General features: G+C 42.8%; 2 protein-coding genes across 2 annotated transcripts; both read left to right on the top strand.

Annotated features, from left to right (window-relative positions):
• Positions 1–2,313: 2,313 nt before the first annotated feature.
• On the top strand, positions 2,314–7,559 carry polg2 (polymerase (DNA directed), gamma 2, accessory subunit). The gene is made up of 8 exons (XM_079731013.1): positions 2,314–3,045; positions 3,293–3,398; positions 3,698–3,803; positions 4,223–4,408; positions 5,018–5,158; positions 5,263–5,343; positions 5,462–5,559; positions 7,279–7,559. The coding sequence occupies exons 1-8, from the start codon at positions 2,556–2,558 to the stop codon at positions 7,442–7,444; spliced, it is 1,374 nt and encodes a 457-aa protein (XP_079587139.1). The 5' UTR covers positions 2,314–2,555; the 3' UTR covers positions 7,445–7,559.
• Positions 7,560–7,914: 355 nt separating this feature from the next.
• On the top strand, positions 7,915–23,752 carry srp68 (signal recognition particle 68). The gene is made up of 16 exons (XM_079730966.1): positions 7,915–8,039; positions 8,459–8,525; positions 8,784–8,897; positions 8,996–9,191; positions 9,531–9,613; positions 9,720–9,829; positions 11,686–11,765; positions 12,336–12,476; positions 19,472–19,567; positions 19,743–19,807; positions 19,954–20,107; positions 20,218–20,312; positions 20,610–20,733; positions 21,713–21,788; positions 21,930–21,982; positions 22,151–23,752. The coding sequence occupies exons 1-16, from the start codon at positions 7,952–7,954 to the stop codon at positions 22,376–22,378; spliced, it is 1,770 nt and encodes a 589-aa protein (XP_079587092.1). The 5' UTR covers positions 7,915–7,951; the 3' UTR covers positions 22,379–23,752.
• The last annotated feature ends 1,015 nt before the right edge of the window (positions 23,753–24,767 follow it).

Here is a 24,767-nt window from a genome sequence, read left to right as displayed (position 1 = left end):
GTCTCGGTGGTGTTTTGGCGCAGGGGCGGGGGCGGGGCAGTTCGGGGCCCAGTAGCCTGCTACTCCACAGCGCCAGCATGTGCGAGCATGTGCGAGCTCTCTGCGTCGTAGGTCAGCGGTGGCAGTCTCTCTGCGCTGGTCACTCGTCTTGCATGGCGGTGAGGAGCACTGGCACCCTTGGGTCGATCACTCATCTCCGCAGGCAGATCTTCGCCGAAACGCTGAAGAAGTTCTTCAATTTAAAAAGGTTTCTTTGCGATATAGGTTCTTGACATTACCATCTTCGTACAGGGTATTATTTTTATAAAATCCCACTTCTGACACCAATGTGGCGAATATCAAAAGCAGGACAACAGTGGTATAAAACAATACAACGAACATAGCCCTGGCGCTACAATATATATATAAACACACACATATGATACCCCTCCAGGTATAGGCTTGATATGTTCTGACCCTACTCATTTTGGTAGGGTTAACGGGAGTGCAGAATGGGCAGTGGATAAATGTACAACAGGTGGCACATTTTACCTGTGGACACCCCTCTGCTGGACTGTAACGTGTGGACTGAACTTGAGTAGAGTAGATTACAGTACAATGAGTAGCCTACAGTTGAGGAGGGGAGAGATAAGATTTGAAATTGATAAATGTGTTAATTAATCATCAACTGACCCGCAACCCGCAATGTTAAAGGAGACATATTATGGTGTTTTCCCAACAAGTAAACATAGTATTTGAGTTCCAGAAAACATGTTTTTGAAGCTGTTTGCTGGAAATAGCTTTTAAGAAAAAAAATCTCGCCTACCGCTATTCCCCTCTGTTTCAGTCCCTTCAGAATGCGCTGTTTCTGGTGTCTGCAGCTTTAATGCAAATGAGCTGCTGCCCATTGTCCAATGAGCTCTAAGACGGAACCACAGCATGTGGACTCCTGGAGCTCTATATCTATATCATATAATAATAATATTATATATGGTATTTATATAATATTATATCTAATATCATAGCCAAAAGCTATGTGCGCCTCGGATGATATTATGAATCATAAAGACTGCGTCTGACATCTCTGGCACTTCCACAACAAGTAAAGACTCGTAGTGGGGGATATCTCTGCCATGGTTGAGAAGAATTGGGGGATAAAACAAACTTTGGCCTTGACTCTCTGAAGTCCATGAACCGCGACATGGAGGAGAAAGGGATTGTACTCCGGGAGCTGAGTTGCCGGACTGCCGCTGAGCTCCCCGCGCCGGAGCGCCCCCAGACTGCCGCCGGACCTGCCAGCTTCGGCGGCAGTTCAGCTCCAGGAGTACACCGCCGGAGCTGCCGGACTGACGCTTCAACGGCGGCCAGACTGACACCGAAGCTTTGGCGGCTGTCCGGCGGGGGTAGCTCTGCGGCAGTCCGGCAGCTAATCCCCGGGGTACAATCCCTTTCTCTTCCATATCTCCTCCTCCGGACTGCCACCGAAGCTTCAGTCCGGCAATACGGCTGGGGGAGCTCGGCGGCAGTCCGGCAGAGAAAGGGATCGTACTCCCACAGCTGAGTTGCCGGGCTGCAGCCGAGTTCCCCCCGCCGGAGCTGCTCGTCCGCTGGTCCACAAAATCTTAGCTATGCTCTGATTGGAGGGGAGCGGGGAAGTGGGAGGTAATATTCTATTGGGCCCCTTCCTACGTAGGAGGGGGCGCCGAAACTGACTCGCTTGTTTGGTAACTGTAGGCGGGGTACTTTCAGAAATGCACATCTCACTCAAAAAATCATGTACAGACTTTTCTCAAAGTTTTATGCGTGTGGGAGCACCATAGACCCAAAACAACACCCCAAATCCCTGGAAAAGTGTTGTTTTCCTAATATGTCCCCTTTAAACAAGCCCCAGCCATAATTTACAATAATAATAACGTGGTCGATTATCATTGCACGAACATTGCGACATAAGCGTGTCTCGGTGGTGTAGCTACCTTGCAGGTTCCCTGAATATTATTATTTTGTATCAGAGAGCGTGGTCGAATATATAGCTCGTGAGTTTGAAAAAAACGTTAAGCAAGACGATAAATTAATAACATCACGTGTTATAGGCAATAGTAATATTCATGTATATTCAGCCTACTACTCAACTCGACTATTGTAATACGACGCAAACAAATTAAAAGCGAAGAATGCCTAATAGGAAGAGACGGGCTCTGCTAAAAGGTATTGTGGAATTTCGACGAATCTGCTGACGTGATCTCTGCATCTTCTGGGTAAATGTGCTCGTAACACGCCACATGCACGCGATCGGGGAACAGCATTGCTTGGGAACCATTAGCAGTGTGACACCGGTTTTGGGGTCTGATTCAAAGCACACATTCAGTGTTGACAAATGCCAATGGATAGTCGTTATAGTGTGAAATCACAAAGCTTTTGGTTAAGTGTTCCTTACCGACAAAGGTGAATCGGTAAGAATGTATTTCAACGTTAATGAGACTGAGATCAGCCACTCCTCGTTAACGTTCTCAATTTGTAAACAAACCTCTTCATTGAGAGCATTTTAACCGCTGAAGTAACTTACAGGACATTTCGATATGATATTTCATTGTATGAAGCGATTTCGGATATGCTGTGAAACCAGATCAATACGAGTACCATGCAGAGCCTTCGTCGGACAATACATCGCCAATCGTTACAAAACAACTGTTTGTCCAAATGACGAATCCGATCCAACCCGAATGTTACTGGAGCTCTGCGTAGACGGATACTATGTTGCACCTGGCCAGGTGCACACCGACTTATTTCAGCGGGGAATGTGCTGTAACTATGGACCACTGGGGGTGGAACTGAAGAAGAACCTACTCGAGCAGTGGTGGAGTTCTATTAAAATGTCAAGAACGCCAGTGTTTGGCATTAGCACTTTGACCAACGGGGACAATAAGTCTGGAGAGGGCAACCCTAGTTTGGACGTTGAACACCTTAACCAACTTCTTGATGCAGATGAGTTTAACAAAGCCCAACGGACTCAGATGATACTGATGCTTCTTCGGCAGTCAACATCTTTAAGAACGAACCTTCTTCAAGGTAGATCTCAACCAGCATCATGTAAAGCAATTCATTAAACAATTAGTAGAGAGTAGGCCTATGTACATAGCTGAATGGACTCCTGCATTGAACATGAAGGTATTTTTTTTTTTATCTGATATTGATTCAGGATATTACGAACTAGGAGGTACTTAAGTGCACCATCATTACACCTACTCAATACGTTTGTCTGTTAAAAAACATAATTTTGTAGTTGTCAGTTCTTAGTATACGTCCATGGTTCCAGGTGCATTGGAACAGTACAGCTCTTGGTTGGAGCTGGTGAATAGGAGGTTGCCGTTTGGCCTAGCTGAGACTGGCCTGAGTTTCCAACCATTGGATGGATCCGGTAGGTGAGAACTAATCTATTTCCATACTTCTTTTTATGCACTCCTAAACATGAGATTTATTTTAGTCATACAATTTTTCTTTATCAATGGTGTCAATTAAGTTTTGCCTACATGAACCTAAATATATCTTAATAGAATTTTGTATGTGATTAATGGTTTTAGTCAAATGCTTTTCAGTGTTGCCTCCAGTACCATGTGACTAGGCTGCAGCACCCGTAGGCCTATATTGAAATAAAGAATATGCATCCAACTCTGCACGTCTATGTCTTAAAATGACGTGGGACGTGTTGTCGTTCTGCCAGCCGAGCAGAAGCTACCTCCGCGTCCCTGGTGTGGTTCTGCTCTCCGCGGAGTACCTCGCAGTGGCTGGACCACTGGGCACGACTCAGGCTCCAGTGGTGGAGAAAGGTTGGTCTATGTCGATGCTGGAAGAATGTCTGTTATATAATAATTGGTTATTGCTGCTACTAATACTTCAAACACTGTGCGTAAGAAACGGTAATCTATAAGGACTTGGGTCAAAGTTGCTCTCGAAAGTAAGAAAACATTTAAATGCCTATACATTAAATTTATGTATCTGTTTTGGAATGTTGTTTGCTTACGTTCCGAAATGTACTTTGATACATTTAGAGGAAATCCAATTTGCAGTTCTTATAGTTGCATGTATTTACCCTGCTATGCAGGGTTGCTGTAGGAATATCCGTTTTATTATCTCAATTTGCTATGATTGTCCAGTGTAATATGGGACCGAAATGGCTCACAATAAGGGTTCCGCTTCTATTTTTGATATTGCTCGTCTTCTGGGTTTGTTTTTCCCGTCTGTTCAGTTTGCCCTGGCGCCATCAGAATTCAGCAGCCGGGACGCCCAAGTGGACGAGCTCCAGGAGGGGGCCTCTCGTGGCGTGAAGATCGTCTACTCGTTTCCGTGGGGACAGGAGACCCTGGAGAACCTCTGGAGCCTCGGGGACTCTGAATTATTGCAGACAAACGGTGGTGTCCGCGCCAAAATACAGGTCAGCCTGCCGTCCAATTTTTTGCAACCAACTCTCATGGACATGAGTGTAATGCAATTAATGCCTACCGTTTTTATTTTAACACTTGTAGTTACGTTACATTAGTCCTCTTAAGCAGTGCCTTGAAAGTGGAATCAGAAAAGAAGGATACAATTTATTTGTAATTATCAATGGTAATGCAACTGCATTATGGGAGCTGGTGCATGACAACAAAGAAATACATGTTGTAGTTCAAGTTCTAAAACAATTAAGTGCAGATTCTATAGATAGGTACCTCCTTGTTCCAGCTTTTGAGGTACCACACTTGCAGTACCCCAATAGAGGTAGAACGCACACACGCCCACATAGAGGTACCACACACGCCCACATAGAGGTACCACACACGCCTCCATAGAGGTACCACACACGCCTCTATAGAGGAACCACACACGCCTCCATAGGTACCACACACGCCTCCATAGAGGTCCCACACATGCCTCTATAGAGGTGTATTACAAAATGGTAATACACCATGCAAATATATTTCAGTAAAATTTATATGCAGATAAATGAATGGAGCCCAGAGAGGCTGGAATAACCACAACAATGTTTCTATTTTTCGAATGCTAGTGTTTTGATGGGCAGAAGTTGGTAGTACCTCACGTCATCTCGGTCGTGAGCAACATGGACCGCAGTATGATGGCCTACATGCACAACTCCCTGCAGCTAATGAAGAAACACGATGGCAAGCAGAAACTGTACCGGAGGAAGGTGAACATTAGAATGTGTTATGGGGGTAGTTCAGCTATAGGTCTCTGGGTTTTTCATTATTTTACGTCCTGCGCGTTCTGAGTGTTGATTTGTGTTGATGCTAGGTGTTGAAGTTGCATCCGGTGTTGGCCCCGGTCAAAGTGGCCTTGGACATGGGCAGGGGAGCTACGCTGGAGCAGAGACAGGTCACAGCTATTTGCTTTATTGAAATGGATCTTGTATTGTAAGCCAATCGCTGTAAATTGTTTGCTGTGGTCTTCCTGGGATCCTCCTAATTGTCTGTCTTAATTGTTTGATTTCTAGGTGTGTGACGGCTTGTTGCAGGAGTTCCTGGATGCTGGGATCTCTGCATGGCCAGGATCTATAGATATAACATCATCTGTGGAGAAGCTAAACACCAAGTAAGACTATAAAACAGTCAATGAATTGTTTTGCCAAATTACACACTACCAATGCCTAGCAATAGCCACATAATGACCTTGCCCAAATCAGCACAGCCTAATTGATTGTTTATCCATTTACGTATTTTTGTGTAAAATATTTTTAATTTGTGCAATAGAACACCTTTTTGTGTCTTTCCTATTCTAGAAAAATACTTTTCTAGATTACTACTACTATTATGTTGAAGTTACTCTTTTTCCCTTACTTTTGAGTGCTGAGCTAATAAACTTTTCCATCATGAAGTCCTGAACAATTCCCCAAAATAAATTCAACACTTGGGGGGGTATTCCATCAACCAAGCTTAAGGCAAAGCCGGGCTTATTTTGCTTAGCCTCGCTACTTTAAGCTAGAGTTGCGTTGCATCAACGTGAATTAAGGGAATCTCCGCTAAGTAACCATGGCAATTTATCCGACCAAATTAACCTGGTCGGCACCAGGCTAACTGTTAGGCTTACTTGAGCGGTGTTTCAGAGAAGTCCCTTCTGTCGGAAAGTGTAGGCTACCATCAGAAGGTTCCGCCAAGCCTAGTCCTCGCGATTTTGTCATAAATGTACATATATGAAGTACAAACAGCGTATATTTTCACTAAGGGTCTAAGATTAAATGATGCAAAGAAAATAATGAAAAGAATTGCTATCTATTGTTACCGTGGATATTTTCTAAACACATTTTCAGAGAAATGTATGTATTGTATCAAAATTGAGAACCAACAGGAGGGTGAGTAGGCTAGCATCTGCTCTATATTATGGGCGATCCGAGTTCGCGTCCTTGGCACGTCATTGAATTCTTGCCGTTGGCTTATTTTTGTAATTTCCTTTATATCAGAGAAATTAGGCCTAACAATTGACTTTTTATGTAATAAATATGTCTTACAATATCCCTAGAACCCAAATATAACTTGCAAAAACCTATGGCAAAGTTACTGTTAATATTAATGTTACTGATAAGCCTTTGTCGCAATGACAAAGACAATGCTGCATGGGAAATTTACGCCATTCAGGTAAGTTTCACGGCAGGCAGCCAAGACGACTTCTGTTGAGAAAAAAACTATGGTCACTCAATTTAGAATAGGCCTATTCAAAGAAATGGCATGAAAAGTTTTGATTTCTCCAGCAATCCTTCCTAAGTTATTAATTAGCTGGGGATTGAACCCCGGACGACCGGGTGCAAGTCCGACACGTTACCTCAAGACTGTCTCTCTGATCACTAATGTCAATATTACAATAAAATATGTTACGCTTAATACTACTTATTCATTCAAAAGATCTGCGATTTTATTGCCAGGCGCCCCCTCTGTTTTTATTAATGGTAACGGTGTTCCCTTTTTGAGTTATTATATGCTTGTACTCCTCGTAGACCTCCACAAGCAGCTTCTGTTCGCCGCTGGAAAAGATCCCGCTCGGTCCTTTTCGGACATTTGATCCATGATTCAACGTTCATGGTTCTGGGCTGGTTACATATCTCGTGAGCTCGCGATAATCCACGATAACGTAAGCCTGGCTTGAATTAACCTGAGCAAGGCGCGGCTGAACTGGGTTGATGGAACGGCTTTAGCCTCAAGTGGAAGTTGGCGTTAGTTCTAACCGGGCTTAACCAACTAAGCGCCGCTTACGTTAGCGACTTTGATGGAATACCCCCTGGGTCACTACCGTGTGTGTGTTTGTGTGTGTCTTCTTCAGGTATGATGAAATGGGCGTCCTCTTCACCATGGTGATCGATGAGAACACCCTGGAGAGTGGGCTGCTGCAGGTGCGAAGCAGAGACACCACCATCAGGGAGTCCAAACATATCTCGGAGGTCAAGGGGTTTCTGCTCCGCTACATGCGTGCCGCCCATAAAATGTGACCGACCAGACCCTACTGGCCAGAAAAGTTGAGACTAAACAGCAAGTTGGAGTGCCAGTGTGGTTTAGTGGCCTAGCAGTTATATTTTGTTGATGTTTGTCATTGAGGATGTTTTGTGTCAGCTCAGTTTTGCCAACGTTTACTTCAAACTGTATTTTCCATTAAAAAAAAAAAAAAAGTTTCCTAAGAAAATCGTTCGTATTGTTTGTTTACCAATCTGCACCACAAACAGTGAATCTTTTTTTAATTTTAATTTAATTTTAATGATTTACATTTTGTATTTGTATAATTATGAATTAAATCACAAATATAAGGAAAAACAATCAATATTATTAACGCATTTAATTAATAATCGTCTGGTGGCCTCATTATTGGTTTACTAATTAACCGTATAGTTTGCCAAGTCTCGTGAGCTTTGAGTTGTACGAGACGTCACTCCCTCTACCACGATTGGTTGGCCCGTCTTTACCAGTGCATGTGGGTGCTGCTTAGCTACTAACATTTGAGGATGGCGGAAGACAAGCAGAATGAGGCCAAAATTGCCTCAATGGATGAAAATAAAGAAAATGTATCCGACCCAGGAGTTGGATTGGAGAGTATCCTTTATACACTAAACGTCCCGCCATGTGTGGATTGTAATTGTCTTCATGATCATATTTGTCGCCTTGCCTCTATATAGGCTAGCTAGGTTGGAGATAAGCTAACTTGTGCTACGTGTCATTCTGAACCGCCTTGCTCATTGAATGGTAATCGTGTAAATCTACTAAAATTAGTCCAGTATGTTGTGTATTTCATGTTTAAAGGGCATATCACGACATAATTATTACGAATATACTGTCTCCTTTCTATGTAATTTACACAAAGCCCTTGCTATCTACTGTTTTAGAGCTACCAGCTGCATTCAGGTTGAGGACTACCAACTGTTGGATTTCTTAGTTGGGCATTTCTTGATGGCAAATCTTTCGGGTGTGTTACATTTATATGAACGTATGTTTGCCATAACTACAAATTGCAGTTTTGCAAATCATCAAGGATTCTCAGCAGCAGCACGGCCTCAGACATGGAGACTACCAGAGATACAGGTCTGTTACGTCTAAATGTGACCGGATTGTGTGTAATTTATTATGCGTTATATATTTGATCACAGATGGCTACATTTACTATGTGGCTTAAACATACTGTTATTTTTAAGTGTAGTTAAGAATGCTCACTCTTAAAATACTGTCATACATAAAGCATTGTTTATGTTATTGTCTTATCATACAGATACTAATGATTGTTATGGATGATAGCATTTATAATCTTGGTATAATTCTATTAGTTACATGTTCTGTGTCCAGGGGCTACTGTTCGCGGCGGCTGCGGCGGTTGCGCAAAACCCTGGGCTTTAAGATGGGAAACCGCCACAAGTACACTGGCAAGAAGATAACTGAGGAGATGCTCTCTGACAGCAGGTTTGGAAGCTGTCCATAGCAATGTGACATGTACAGCGTGGTTCTCGTTAGGTTTAGGGAATGTGACTCGGCGTCTCTCCCTTGTGGTGCTCTTCTAGGTATCTGCTGCTGGTTCTGATGGAGGCCGAGAGGTCCTGGAGCTACGCCATGCAACTAAAGCAGGAGGCCAACACGGAGCCCCGCAAGCGCTTCCACCTGATGTCGCGACTGCGCAAGGCAGCCAAACATGGCCAGAAGCTGGAGAAGCTGTGCGAGAGCCCCAGCATCGATGCAAAGACCAAGCTTGAGGCCCAGGTACACACATGGGTCCCTGTGCACCAGAGCCTCCGTGCCTCTAGAACTGGCTTGGGTTAGCTTGTTTCACCATTGAGATACCATAATAAAATACAGCCTGCACTGCTGAATGAGTTTTATGTAGTGGAGGAAGTGTACAGTGGATCTGATATAAAGTGATGATTTGTAACACATCATCGTTTAATGCCAAAGATTTCCAGTGATTTGTGTGGGTCGTTTTCGTTCATGAAAATTTGTATGGCCACATAAAAATCACATGCTTCTATGTCAGTTGTTGGCATATGCAATTTGTATGCAATTTGCGACCTTCCCTCAATCAATTGAGATTGTTTTTTGTAGGCCTACACAGCGTACCTGACTGGCATGGTAGAGTTTGAACTGCAGGAGTGGAAGCCAGCCATGGAGGCTTTCAACAAGTGCAAGTAAGAATTTTTCAGAATTAAAAAACGATATATATGGTGGAAGATAAATATGCAGGTAATTAGTGCATGAATGGAAAACATATCAATTAATGTCTGTGTTTGTTAGGACCATCTATGAGAAGCTAGCAAGTGCCTTCACTGAAGAGTTGGCAGTGCTGTATCACCAGCGTGTGGAAGAAATCTCACCCAACATCCGCTACTGTGCTTACAACATTGGTGAGTACACATTTGCTATAAATGACGCCTTTTTGCAAAATGGATATTGTGCTGTATGTGTAGAGTCCCGAATTGTGAGTCAGTGCTCTCTATCACAACAGACAACGCAGCGAATTAAATAATAAATGCCATTGAGAGGCAGCGTTAATTTAATATCATTTTCGTGGAAATAAATGTTTTTTTAGTATAATGCCTTCTAGTGGACAGAACGTTTAATATTGCCATAAGCCTGTCTATACAGAGTTAGGTATAAAAAAATTAAGAAAAAAATTTAAAAAAAGTACCATAATTCCATTAAACTAGGGTTTTTATTTACAAATGTACTTGTCATTTATAATAATCATTATCTTCAAATAAACAGCAAGTTATTTGCTAAATGTCACATCATTTAGTTGAATACGTCAGGTTAAACACATGAGGGCGCCATAGAGTCTTCAACAACTGTGATTACCAATGTAAGCTGTAGGTTTTATGCTTGTTTACATATAAAATGCAGTACCCCAAGCATGTTGTATTTTTTTATGTGGTTCATATTTTGTCACCTTATGTGGTAGCATACTTTAAAGGAGTCATATAATCACCCATTCCTCTTTATTAGTGTGAATGCTCTATCAGCATTCACACTCAAGATATTGCATTCTTTATTAGTGTGTCTTTTTTGGTCTTCTACTTCTGAATACTTTAAAGGAGACATATTATGGTGTTTTCCCAACAAGTAAACATAGTATGAGTTCCAGAAAAATAAGCTTTTTGCTGGAACTAGCTTTTAGGGAAAAAAACTTGCCTACCGCTATTCCCCTCTGTCCATTCAGGATGCGCTGTTTCTGGTGTCTGTAGCTTTAAAGCAAATTAAAAGCTTTGCTTTTTTTTTCTGCTGCCCATTGACCAATGAGCTGTCAGAGTGAACCACAGCATGGAGAAGTGATTGTTGCCATTTGCGGACTCCTGGAGCTTTATATCTAGATAATGATGATGTTGATGATGATAATAATGATGTATAGGTATTTAGATTATATCTAATATCACGGCCAAAAGCTATGTGTGCCTCGGATGATATTATGAATCATAAAGACTGCGTCTGACGTCTCTGGTACTTCCACAACAAGTAAAGACTAGTGGGGGATATCTCGGCCATGGTTGAGAAGAATTGGGGGGAAGGAACTTTGGCTTTGACTTTCTGAAGTCCATGAACCGCGACATGGAGGAGAAAGGGATTGTACTCCTGGAGCTGAGCTGCCAGACTGCCGCCAGAGCTTCGGCGGCAGTCCGGCAGCTCCGCCGGACTCCCAGCCAGGCAGTCACATGGCAAACTGACAAATAAGACATCTATTTTTGTATCGAATATCCCTGCTTCTGAAATGCGCGAACATCCTAGCCCAATAATCGTCTGCTGGTCCACTTACTTTCAGAAATGCCAATGTCATTCAAAAAATCATGTACAGACTTTTCTTCAAATTTTGTTTGCGTGTGGGAGCACCAGAGACCCCAAACTACACCCAAAATCCAAGAAAAAGTGTTGTTTCATAATATCTCCCCTTTAAGCTATAGAGACCATTCAACCATCAAAAAAAAAATGTCTTCGGTCCAATTCACTTTACATTTCTGCATTCTCAGCAATGGTTGCGCTTTTTATTCAGCTGTCGGCATTCACCCGCATTTTTTAATCGTAACACTTTCCTATCAATATATTTAACAAAAATGTAATAAAAGGTGTATGTTTTTAATGTGTATTTTAAGACTTCACAACAAAATTATAAGATCTCAATACATATGGTCAAGTCCTATCTTGATCTCATCTCTCATTGTCTCATTCAGATTAGCTCCCTAATGAAAGTGTAATGGCTTTTGATTGGCAGGTGACCAGAACGCTATTAACGACCTGATGCAGATGAGGCTGATCGGCGGTGGAGGGAACATGATGGCAGAGAAGCTCGAGGTCAGTCCTGTTCTTCTCAAATTGAACACATTCATGGCCAGAGGTGGCAGGAAAGGACATGCGTACATTTGTACCATTGATTCCATTGTTCCAAACTGCACAAATTGCAAACCAGTTTCATGAAACCAATACAACGGTGCCTCTTGGGTCGTGACGTCAGACTACCTCGGGAAAGGAAGTCTGACGTCACTAAAGAACGCCACCTGCGTTCAGTAGAGTGGACCGTTCCACGTAGGGTTTTGGGAATAATGGCAAAAACATAGGATTTTACCACTTTTTCCTCTAAATTTTAGTTATTTCGGTAACAGTGATATAATCGCATAAAATACTATGTTGATGATCATATAAGACGAATAACCATGTTTAAAACAAAAGAAAAGTGGTTTTGGGGTTACTCTTATCCATGTCCTCAATGGGCACCATTGTTGATGGTGGCTTACCCTGAGGAAAAAACATTTTGATGGGTCTCTAAGAGAGTTTGCCAGAGTTGGTAAGATGTCAGGAGGCGTTTTTGTACATGATCTTAACGAAAATGCCCACAGATATTTTACCAGACGAGTTGTTTTCTAGGCACTGATCACTCAGACCCGGGCCAAGCAGGCGGCCACCATGAGCGAGGTGGAGTGGAGAGGACGCACGCTGCCCGTCAAGATCGACAAAGCCCGCATCTTCCTCCTGGGGTTGGCCGACAACGAGGCCGCCATCGCTCAGGTCAGTCCGTCGCTGGAGTCCTGTAGAATTCATTGTTGTTTTTCAACCCTTGTGTCACCCTGTGGTTTCCTGTAGTCGTGTTATGTATACACCAGGATGAGCCCACAATCTGTTTTGTCAACATCATTTTCTGACGTAAACGTACAATAGTTTGCTTGGTAGCAATACGACCAATGTTAATTATCTTAAAGTGCACACAATGCACATTGAGACTCATTTATTTTTATTTAAAGGGCCCCGGTGTTATTGTTGACCGCCTTTTATTTTTTGTAAGATGGATAGATCAACCCAGCATATAGTACCAACTAGGCTTAGGCGTTCTTTAGGTCGATCCAGAGCACCAATCTTTTAATGTATGATCAGCCGATCCGATATGAGCACAGATTTTTTTAAATAATCAAATAGATAATAATTGTATGTTTCTTATGTAACTCACGCTCATCATAGTAAGTGTTTATATGAGAGTAATTGTTAATTTGTTGAGGCAACAGAAATGTCGGACTGAATGTTAACACAACTCACTATTAGTTTTAACTTATTGAGTATAGAGCAGCACGATTTTCTAGACATAAAGCATTGTTGAATAACCTAACATCGCTGACAAAAGAGCAGGAATCATCGAGATTTCTGTTAATTTGAATGAGTCAGGCCGACACACTCATTTGCGCACTAGGCAAAGGATAATACCATGGAGACTTGGAAAACACCCAACACCGATTTATTCCAACAAATCAAATGTAACACTATCATCTTTGCTACAATCTGCACGTATCAACATTAGGAGAAAAAAAATCTCGCCTACCGCTATTCCCTTCTGTTTCAGTCTCTTCAGAATGCGCTGTTTCTGGTGTCTGTAGATTTAATGCAAATGAGCTGCTGCCCATTGACCAATGAGCTGTCAGACTGAACCATAGCATGAAGGATAAGTGATTGTTGCCGTTTGCGGTCTCCTGGAGCTCTATATCTATATCAAATAACATAATAATAATAATAATATTTATAATATATAGGTATTTATATATTATATCTAATATCACGGCCAAAAGCTATGTGCGCCTCGGATGATATTATGATTCATAAAGACTGCGTCTAGTGCTTCGACAACAAGTAAACACTTGAAGTGGGGGATATCTCGGCCATGGTTGAGAAGAATTGGGGGAAGGAACTTTGGCCTTGACTCTCTGAAGTCCAGATTGAACCGCGCTGCCGCAGAGCTCCCCCCGCCGGACTGCCACCGAAGCCTGGGCGGCAGTCCGGCAGCTCAGCTCCGGGAGTACAATCCCTTTCTCCTCCATGTCTCCTCCTCCGGACGGCGGCAGCTCCGCCAGAGAACGGGATTGTACTTCCGGAGCTGAGCTGCCGGGCTGCCGCCGAGCTGCTCGTCCGCTGCTCTACAAAATCGTAGCTATGCTCTGATTGGAGGGGGGTGGGGAAGTGGGAGGCAATATTCAAATGTGCCCCCTTCCTACGTAGGAGGGGGCGCCGAAACTGACTCGCTCGTTTGGTAACTGTAGGAGGGGTACTTTCAGAAATGCATATCTCACTCAAAAAATCATGTACAGACTTCTTTCAACGTTTGTATGCGTTTGGGAGCACCGGAGACCCAAAACAACACCCCAAATACCAGGGAAAGCGTTGTTTTCATAATATGTCCCCTTTTAAGGTCGCTTTAAGGTTTAAATCAGGCACATAATGAATAGAGTACCAAAGAGAATTACTAAGGAGAGCATACTTTTTATAAACTAAGTTAAAATATTGTAGTGGTGGAGGGGTATTGGGATAAGCGGCTGTGCATTCCTTAATATATCCATGCTTCTGAGGCATTTGTTCTTAGGTTGTTTCCCTGTTCGGTAACTAAAGGAGGGTTTTCCTCTTTCGGGGGAAGTTTGTATCCAGAACCAGGCTGTTGAGATACAAGTTCACACTCATGTTCATGTTATTAAAGGACTGCTATCAAGATGAATGATCAATACAGATATTTCTAGAGTGAGGCTGGATGGCATACCTCTAATGCAAATCAATCTACAAGCGTTGTTGGGATTGGGTAGATCTTTTTTCCCGCATCACCATTCATATATATATATATATATATATATATATATATATATATAATATATATATATATATATATATATAAAAATAAATAACATTTCTTTGATGAAATAGGTACTAAAGCACAAAATTGTTCAGAATATTACTCTTAAAGTAAACCAGATTGATGCATTTAACTTAGAAAGTACAACATTTTCTTCCGGGGGAGCATGCCCCCAGACCCTTAGTGGGTCCGATGTCCAACCACCATTGTCTCACAAAATAATTTGGGAAAACACAGAGGGTACATTTTGTAATGGCTAATCAACCCTACATGTGGTGGTCGAATGATCGCCCATTCCTTGAGCTCCCCGACAGGTGGAGCTCAATCTCACTCCTCCCTGAGTCAAGGTCGCGGCGCTGCTTCCTCCTGCACCTGCTGAAGACCTTTCCTCACACCTTTCAATCACACCCATTGACAAGTCAGTGCTGTGGCATGCAGCGCCCTACATTGCTGTGCTGCATTCTGTGCATTCTGGCTCTCATGAACACAGTAGCTACACCCTGGTGCTCGCTGCTGTGGCTACATTACAATCGTCAGTTTCGGAGTCAGCCTTTTGTTTGGTACATGTTAAGCCTTTCAGCCCAGTGTTGGCCCATCTGTATTTTAATGTAGAACTGCTTTTAGATCCTATTTCAGTACAATTTAGGGTTTATATAGCAAATAAAAGACCTGTAGCAGCACCAGCTAGAATCATTGATTGTCCATATTTATTCGCTTGGAGCTTATTGTAAGGCCAGGACGTGTTGGGTGATGTCCAAGTACATCATAAATAAGAGCCACTAGAGATGACCGCAAGGGAAAGCAGTCTACCGCAACCGTACAATCATGGTATGAAGGTGAACGACATATTCCAGTAGCGGATGGCAAGCCTCTTGACAAGAGGGCAGAAAGACACTGGTCAATGTTTCCGTATCGTTCTCCACATCTAGATTGTGCAAACATGATGCAAACTGGCAATGAAACTGTCTGCATTCAGATCTCTGACAGCAGTAAGCATCAATATGTCGTATGAATTGACAACATTCGATTTATATGAGGCTTCCGGTGGCATCAACAAAATCCTCATCCGATTTGTGGGAGCATAGTTGTGACCGGGGGCGTAATCCTGTGTTTTCTCTATGCGCCGGTCCATCAGCAGTCCTACAGAGGTTTGACAGGTTGGGCTGGTTGTCCTGGGCGTTTCTCGGGTGTGGGACCATGACCAACACTCACTGGGCGGATGAGATTTTTGACGCACGATGAAACGTAACTTGAAACTTAACTAATGTTAATCACAGCGCGTACTAATATAAATTCCTGACGTGGTCTTGATGATGTATCGAATCACTGATTTTAAGACTGATTCATTTTAACTATGCAAAAGCCTTAAAGAAAGCCTGACACTACATAATTGTTGACTTCTTGTTTACTTTCAAGTATCAGGTCTACAACTCATAGAAACCAACTGGAATCTCAATCTTTTTTTAGAAAATGTATTAAATAATGATTATAAAAGATACCTTAAATCTTATTAAGCGCGTTTTTTATACCAACTGTGTCAACTTGTTTGCCTTCGGAATAGTTGAGTCATCATTTTGGGAGTATTTGTCGATGAGGATTGTAGTACTGTAAAATCCTAAATCAATGTAAATATACCGTAACCTAGGCTAATGGACATTTTGGTTTGCCGTGTATCACATCAAATACAACCATGTATTCCCATAATGACAAGATTAATAACTTAATGGACCAAAAAAAACATTTCTACTAACATTCCAATGCTCCTATTCTTTTAAAAATGGACGTCATTCCAATGTAATGTTACAATGTACAAGCCCCATAGCGTGCTTCTCTTTGCATCAGTTAATCTCTAACCAGTCTGTTCATTGACAAAATGCCCGTATCGGTTTGCCTGGTTGACTTCACCTCACGCGGCCATCTTTATATCGTTCTAAATTTTTGTGAAAAATCTTTTCTCTCTTTGAGATACGAAGATCTACCCTTGTTGCGCAATGGGAAAGTCAATGTTGTCTAATTATTTTGCGTCGCCGGATTTTGGTAATCACTAATCACAAAAATTGATGAAAAATCGGGGTGATTATGATTCATCTGTGATGCATAGAACATTCCAACCCATATGCCTGGAGTTTGTGTTTCATGACAAGGCAGGAGAGGTTGGTGCTTCTCGTGCAGTACAATTGTCCGATTCAGACAGACTTTAGGCCTGGAAAATCAAGTCTCTGTTGACTGATTGCCAAGTTCTATCTCCCTAGCTGATTGGGCAAAGAGATGGAAACACACACGCTCACCTCACACACACATTCCTTGCATACGTGTGTGACATACTTTTATCAATTAATCATTGTTGCGTTCCAAAAGAACAGTGACAACTGTTTAACATTCTAATGCAAGTCCAAACTTCAGTAGTAAATATGGGTTAGTTATACCATAGTATTGTCAGTTTTGCCCAAACCTTTAAAAATGATCACTAAGATGGGTGTGAGTTATAAGACTGTGATGTTGGTCTGAAATTATAGCGAAATGACAATACATTTGTATTGTAAAGGATTGTCTTTTAAGTCCCTCTATAGCAGAGGTCACTTATAGGCGGACCAAGACTTATAGCGGATAAATTACTGAGAATTATTACATTTTGACGGAGCGGTTCTAGTTTTACTGGAGCAGCTTTTCTCGACCAAATGGCACTGGTTTAGCCGCCCAGAAATCTGATTCAATTTGCATTCATTGTAGATAGGGGTGCAACGGATCATAAAACTCACGGTTTGGTTCGTGTCATGGCTTTTGAGTCACTGGTCGGATCATTTTCGGATCAACAGCAGCAAAAAAGATAACAAGACAAATGTGACTTTAAATAAAATCTTCAAATGTGTAACAAAATAAAGTGAAAAATTAGGTAATAATCCTGCTTCCTTTAAGCATGGTAAATATTAAAAAAAATTGCTTGTGTCCACATAAAATAAAAACTTATAAAAAATATTTAAACAAAATAAAGTGCAATTTGAGGAATTATTCCTTCTTATAACATGGATAGTAAATAAAATTAAAAAAAAAACTGTCCAAAGGAAGCACAGAGAATCGGGCGAAAAGACTACAACCAAACATAAACAGCCCATTTCCGATTCCGGTCAGGTTACCGTTTCAATGGGATTTACGAAACGCCAAACAAAACACGACAAACTGTATTTCTCTACGATACTTGATTAGGAACATCAACGAACACCACTTACCACTCGGTGAGTTGCGCATTTCTAAAAACGAACGTTTAGGGTTGTTTTAAGGACAGGTTTGTGAATGCCCAAAGCCAGCCATTCTGAAGCAGGCAGGGGCAAATCGAAATAAGCCAAATACCTGAGACAGGACCAATAGTCAACATTTCGGTGTGTCAACCACTATATTTCATCCTAGACAAACCAGAAAGGGGGCTCAATGTGCTAAATACCGGAATTGTCCTTTAAACATGCACTGATCACGTGAACGCACAACTTTTTTTCTTTTTTTTTATCAGCCGATCCGCGGATCACTTGCGTCCCGAACCGTGTGAGGGTTGATCCGTACGGATCACGGGTAACCCGTGAACCGTTGCTCCACTAATTGTAGATCATCTCACGTGATGCTACTCAGGCAATATAATCTGTGCATTCCCATAAGCATTTTGACACGAGTTAGTGAGTGAGATACAGAAACAAGCACGGGAGAGATGAAATGAAAAACATTGAATTAAACATGCAATTTAATAGAGTAGAGTATGGACAGACTCTTACAGGTTCCCTCTTCACACGGGTAGCTCAAAAGCTGTGTCATGTTCCGAGACCATGCCAATTGTACGTGTTGACCATGGGCGGCTCCCTCCAAAATAAACTCTTTACCGTTGCATTGTTGTTGCGCTGGAAATAGGTTTGTTCGCCAGCGATTAGTGGTGAACGGGTTTGTATTTACCGTCATATGCCATATTACCCCAGTGAAATGTCAAAAAGGTATGAATGTATGAAAAAAAGTATTGTTGATCAAATTGGTTGAGAATGTTAAGATGTGAAATGGAGTTGACAAAAAAAAACTTGGCCTTTTAACTTCATTAAGATAAAATGTTGTAATCTCTGGCAGTTATCCATTTTATTTTGAATGTTCTTATTTTACTGTCTTTAAGAATTGAACTATCGTCAATTGCTAATCCGCTCCAACTCACAACAAAAAGCCGCAACAATGTATGGTAATTTGTGTCACACAGGTCCCCAGGCAAGTAACAGTGGAGTGAAGAATGTTGCTTAGTTTTCTTAATTCAGAAAGTATCCAGCATACCTGGGAGGGGCTCAGTCTTACACAGTGCGACTTTAAGTCGTGAAGCACTTTGAGTCTGCTTCCTGTATGAAAAGTGCTATATAAATAAAGTTGCCTTACCGAAAACAGACCAAACGTCTCTGGTGTGAAAGCAGGCATCAAAACCATGCATACCTAAGATCTGATTTTCAAAGAAGCCATTGTCTTTGTGTTTCTGTATGAATATGTGTTCCTTCAACTGTAGACTGTACTGTGCTCTTCTGGTTTGGTTGGAATTTCACATTTCTGAACTTTGGATATTTCCGGCACATAGCCACAATCTAGTCCAACATTCCACTTTGTCAGACTAGGAGGTTGTATAGATTTTTTTTGTTAATCTGCCTAATCCTGGTCATTAGATTAGGAGGTAATACAACACAAAGGGGCACACTTGGTATCCATTACTCTAGCATTTGAATGTAAATTGTCTTTTTACATTGTTAATATTGCATTTCTCCAAGGTGCACATTTTTTATTCCCGAATTTGGGGAGTCAACGTTGTCGGATGAATACTGACGACTACTTGAGGAGCTGAAGTAAACGCCAGCCTTCACGACGGTGTGTTTGTCTGGTCCCTGGTGAGCAGGCATCCAATGAGGACACCAAGGAGCACCTGTACGAGACCCTGCTGTCCGAGTGCAGAGACACCATCCAGGCTGTGAGGGAGGAGCTCAAGGCTGAGGTGAGGACGGCCTCGCAGACCACGGCTCCAGGCTGGGCACGCAGTAGGCTAAAAAGACGAAATGGGAACTCGAGGAAAAACTCCCGATCTATGGCCAGTGAAGTGCCAATGAAGAACAATGCACATCTAGTGTTGTCCCGTTACTTTATGCTGGTCTTCCGTCATCCGTCCACAGAAGCAGAGAGAGCGGGGCCCTGATGCAGACACTGGAAAGGTGTCCAACCTGCAGTTCCTGCACAGGTAAAAAAAAAGAACAGTGTCCCCGACAACATAAGCTCTTGCTGCATTTCCATCCCCTGAAGTGCTAGGCTTCCGTACAGTTGAGTGTCTCTGTGCGGCTGTGCTGGGAGGTGAGGTTGAAGTTATTGATTTGGTCCCCGCTCTAGCTACCTGAGCTACATCAAGCTGTGCACGGTGGTGAAGAGGAACGAGAGCATGGCCCACACGCTGCAAGCCAAGCTGAAGGACCCGCACAACGACGAGAACAAGAGGGGGCCCAAGCCCCAGGACCTCATCCGCCTGTATGAGATCATCCTCCAGGTACACGCACTGAGCACACGCATCCTATAGGCTAGAACTGAGTGTGTATTGGGAGCACTTTCTCAATAGTTAGTATCGTCTCTCTGGCGTGCTCTCCTCTCCCCCCACAGAGTCTGGCAGAGTTGTCCACCCTACAGGGATTGGAGGAAGACCACACCTTCCAGAAGGAGATGGCCCTCAAGACTCTTGTCTACAAGGCCTACAGGTAACGCATTCACTCATTCTCATAAACACACAAACATAAAATGACCAGGTTGTATTCGTCACGTACAAAGTCACATATGTACAGCTAGCAGTGAGGTGCTTACTTCAGCGGGTGAGCTATAGGGGTTACCAATTCATAATAATGGGAATCCCTAGAATAACAATGGGTATCCAAAGATACTCTGTGAATACCTAATAATACAAGGAAAGGAAGAAGATAAAATAACCATTCACTTATTATGTTTACAGTTGGCCCATGTTGTCCAAACTAATGAGTGTCCATGGCTCCATCCCCCAGGTGCTTCTTCATCGCCCAGTCCTACGTGCTGGTGAAGAAGTGGAGCGAGGCCCTGGTTCTGTACGAGAGGGTGCTCAAGTACGCCAAGGAGGTCCAATCCAAGGCCAAGAGTATCAGTGACAAGGTCAGCCCAACAGATCTGCATTCTACCTAGGGCTGGGCGATATATCGATTATGCGATCGCATAATCGCGTTTTTCTGGAGGGACTGGCTTATCTCTCTCCCGCTCACTCACACACACGGCCCGGCCCCCATTCCATTCGCGTCACTTTTTTAAATCCCCTACGGCGCGAAACATGGAATCCGCTGGCAAACGCGGCGCAGAGGAGCTTGTATGTTATCAGAAGACAAATGGCTCCATAGTTTGGAAATGTTTTGGGTACAAGGTGTCTGACGAATGACAGAATCAGGTTTTTTGTAGAGAGTGCTTCAAATCTGTCGCAACTAAAGGGTAGAGTAGGCTATGACCAACCTCTTCCATCACTTGCAGCAGCAGTTAATATATGAATTAATTAATATAATATAACATTAATATATAATAAGATTCATAATATTCCGGAGGCGCACACAGCTTTTGGCCGTGATATTATATTGTAATTTTCTCAAATACGAGGCGGAGGCAGTGTCTAGTCCACGGTTTATTCAACCATCAAACTGTATTCATTTCCGAACGGTAGGAATAGTAACGGCAAATCCAAACGGTAGGTAGGTAGGCTATAGTAATAATGGTAGCTCCACGGTAACAAACCCCCCCCCCCCCCCCCCCCCATCAGCAAGGCAGGTTAACGAGCACAGCGACGCAGGTAGGATGGAAATGAGAGCACAGCGGCGCCCCGATGTAGAATGACGAGTTGGAGCGCGACAACGGCAACTATGTTATTGCGTCAACAAATATCGATATTCATCTTATATCGATATTCTGCTTGAAGATATCGAGATATGACTTTTGGTCCATATCGCCCAGCCCTAATTCTACCATTGCTATAGACACACACACGTCTGACTTACGCTTTCATAGGAAGCGTCTTAAACCCTACGTTTTTGTACCTGACTTCAGTCATTTGTGTACTAATTTTTCCTATTTTTGTTTCTGTAAAATGAAGGAACTGCCCGACGTCCAGGAGCTGATCGCTGAGGTGAACGCTGAGAAGTACTCCCTCCAGGCTGCTGCCATCCTAGGTAGGCTCCACCACAGGACGGGTCGCCATGGTGACCGCAGGATATTATGCGTTGTATTATTGTCACGCTGAAACATCTTTCATTTAAATGCATGTATTCCTTTGTTTTTGTTATAATCACCATTTCAATTGGTTGTTTCAGACACGGAGGAGGTGAACGAGTCTCCGGCCGAGCGCCCGGTGAAGGACAACACGGTGAGCCGCCTCTACAGGGACATCACCACCTCCATGGGGAAACCCTTTGGACGCTTTGATTTTGGCTTTTTAAATCAGTTGTATTTATCTTGTTCTCATTCTAATTTATAAGCCATGTATTTATTTATTTTCAATTTTCTGCCATCCATCCTTCACCATTTTCCGCAGCCTCTGTGCGACCGATTGGAGACCTTCCGGCTGGACCCGGCCCTGGTGGGCAAGCAGCCCAACCTGGTGCACTTCCCCCCGGGCTTCCAGCCCATCCCCTGCAAGCCCCTGTTCTTCGACCTGGCCCTCAACCACGTGGCGTTCCCGCCGCTCGACGACAAGGTGGAGCAGAAGGGCAAGGGCGGCCTGACCGGCTACATCAAGGGCATCTTCGGCTTCGGCAGCTAAACCATCTCCAGAGCCACCAGTCCTGCCATCCAATGGCAAGCGGCCAGGCCCCGCTGGCCAGCTGAAATGGTCTTTCCCCCCCTTCTTGTTTGGTTCTCACCTTTTCAGGGGACGTCTTATTCAGGGGTATCGATGGCCTTGAAACCATTTGAAATGAAGTGGCCTACATCGATCCAAGGCCTTCTGCCCCCTGATCCCCAAGGTGCCGGTGGTGATCCGGCTGCTTCTGCACTCACCGCTGGCACCATTAGCAGTATCTCTGTTCAGCCTAACTAAGCCCGTCTGGCAGATTTCATTCATTTAAATGTTTTATGAGGGGTTTTTCATTGAGACTCTCTGATAGTGTAAACCTGGGTACCAGTTCTGACGAGAATACATAATCATGCAAGAGAGAGCCAAGTAAATGGGAGGTGTACGTCCTGGTAGAGACTGTTCTTATCTGCTCTTGTTCTGCCTGCTCTCTCAGAGTAGGAGGATGAGAAGAATGAATGGCATCCTCATTCTCCGTAGTTATCATTCTGACAGTGGAGTGGCCTGCATGTTTTTCTTATAACTTTTTTCAGGCCACCCAACACCATTTTTTGCCAACTAGAAGGACAACTTATTCAACCTTAAAACGCTACAGTGAACACTTTGGTTTGATGTTGGACCAACCTACTTAACACACAGCCTCTGCATGCTGTCTTTGAAGTTTGCTTGGTGGTTATTTTTAAAGCCGCTCGTGCAGCTTAGCCGTCTAAAACTTGTAGTGTGAATATACAGTGTATCCTCAGGGTACACTATACAGTGTACCCTGCCATTATTTTGTGTTCATCATTTGCGTGTGCACTTCATCATTGGCGCTCTTTTCACCTGCGCCTCCAACCCCAGGCCAGCTCTCCTCTTGTAGACACCAAGAGGAGACCAAGTGTATCCTTGGGCGCTGGTTCTAGTGTCTGTAGACACGCAGCATTCTGTACGCCTCTCGCCCTGATCTCCATCTCATCAGTGAACCTCTCACTGTATGCGTTTTGCTTTAATATGGTTATTAGTTACTCTTTATTTTAATTAATGTATTTTATCTTCTTCAGTGGTCGGGCAGAAGTTTGCTAATTATTTGCATTGTACCTTCATAAGTGTGGGATCAGTATTTTTAATTGACTTTTGAGTTTTATTGGAAACTAAGTAGGTGTGTAATGCCCCAAAAAAACAATCAATGAAATGATTGCTAAGAATGTTTAAATTAATTTGATTTTGAAGGCCTCCAATTAAATAAATGGGACATTTGCTCCAAACATGTGTTTTCTGGTGCAGTTGATTGTCTTGATCATCAATTCGGGACAAAAATAGGACAGAGTCATCGGAAGTCATTTCGGATTGGGTTTGGATCCAACGTAATTATTATTTTTTTTTTGGGAATGTCTTGATGCCAACATTGTTGCATTTTGTATCGACTTCTGTTACGCTGGAAGGTCAGGCATTTAGCATATACATGTAGGAGGTACCGGATAACTCCTCAAACGAGGAAGTTGTTTTTGCGTGACTGGGGTGTGGAGGTATAACGGCATGGAATACCACAGCAGGGTGCGCACTGCATACTTAGCTGATAACCCATTTAGTTTAGGAGTAAATAACCCTGCACTTGTTATTGACAAAAGTAGTTAGTTGGTGGCACCCTATAAATAAAGTTTATAAACAATACTGATTTTTTTTTTTTTTAAACCATGATAAGGCACCAGTCCATTCAAGTTCAAGGCAAGCAAAATATCTACTGAACTTCAGTCTGCCTAGTTTCATTGATATATAATTTCTTAGATGCACCCAATAGGTTGGTAAATTACTAAAATATTCATACTAACATAACTTCCCATACTTGTATGAGTGAGTATGAGTCTAGCGGCCTTTTACTTTTCTTGGAAGAGGTAGACCTCTTTCCCCATGTCCATCATTAAGTGCCAAGGACATCATTTAGTTTCTACCCTCAGCCCTGCCGTTCCTTGCAGTAGCTAGCAAACTGCCACATAATAGTGACCAGGTGTTGTTCATATGACGTATTGTATATTCTGTTAACCAGACAAACCCAATTATTGTTTTTAGGTCATTATACTTGTGTCTGTCCCACCCTAGCCCATCATGTTCCTATCCCTTGCTTTGCTTTTCCTATCCACTGAAGACTCAAAACACAAGCAATAAATGCACATGGAGTTAATGAAGGAATTATATCGAATAATGTCAAATTGTATCAGCGTTATGGAAATGACTGACTGAATGGGGATGGGGGGGGGGGGGGGGCGGATGGCCGACACAAGGGGGGTCTGCTTTTGCAGCTGGTGCACTGCAGGTATGATCCTGAAAGAACAATGAATGGAAATACTATTAGCATACCTACAAACAGACGGGAAAACATGAA

This window comes from Pollachius pollachius (genome assembly GCF_949987615.1).
Source record: "Pollachius pollachius genome assembly, chromosome: 2".
In the NCBI taxonomy this organism is placed as follows: Eukaryota; Metazoa; Chordata; class Actinopteri; order Gadiformes; family Gadidae; genus Pollachius; species Pollachius pollachius.
The sequence above is the reverse complement of the archived record's forward strand: the minus strand, read 5'-3'. Positions and strand labels throughout refer to the sequence as shown.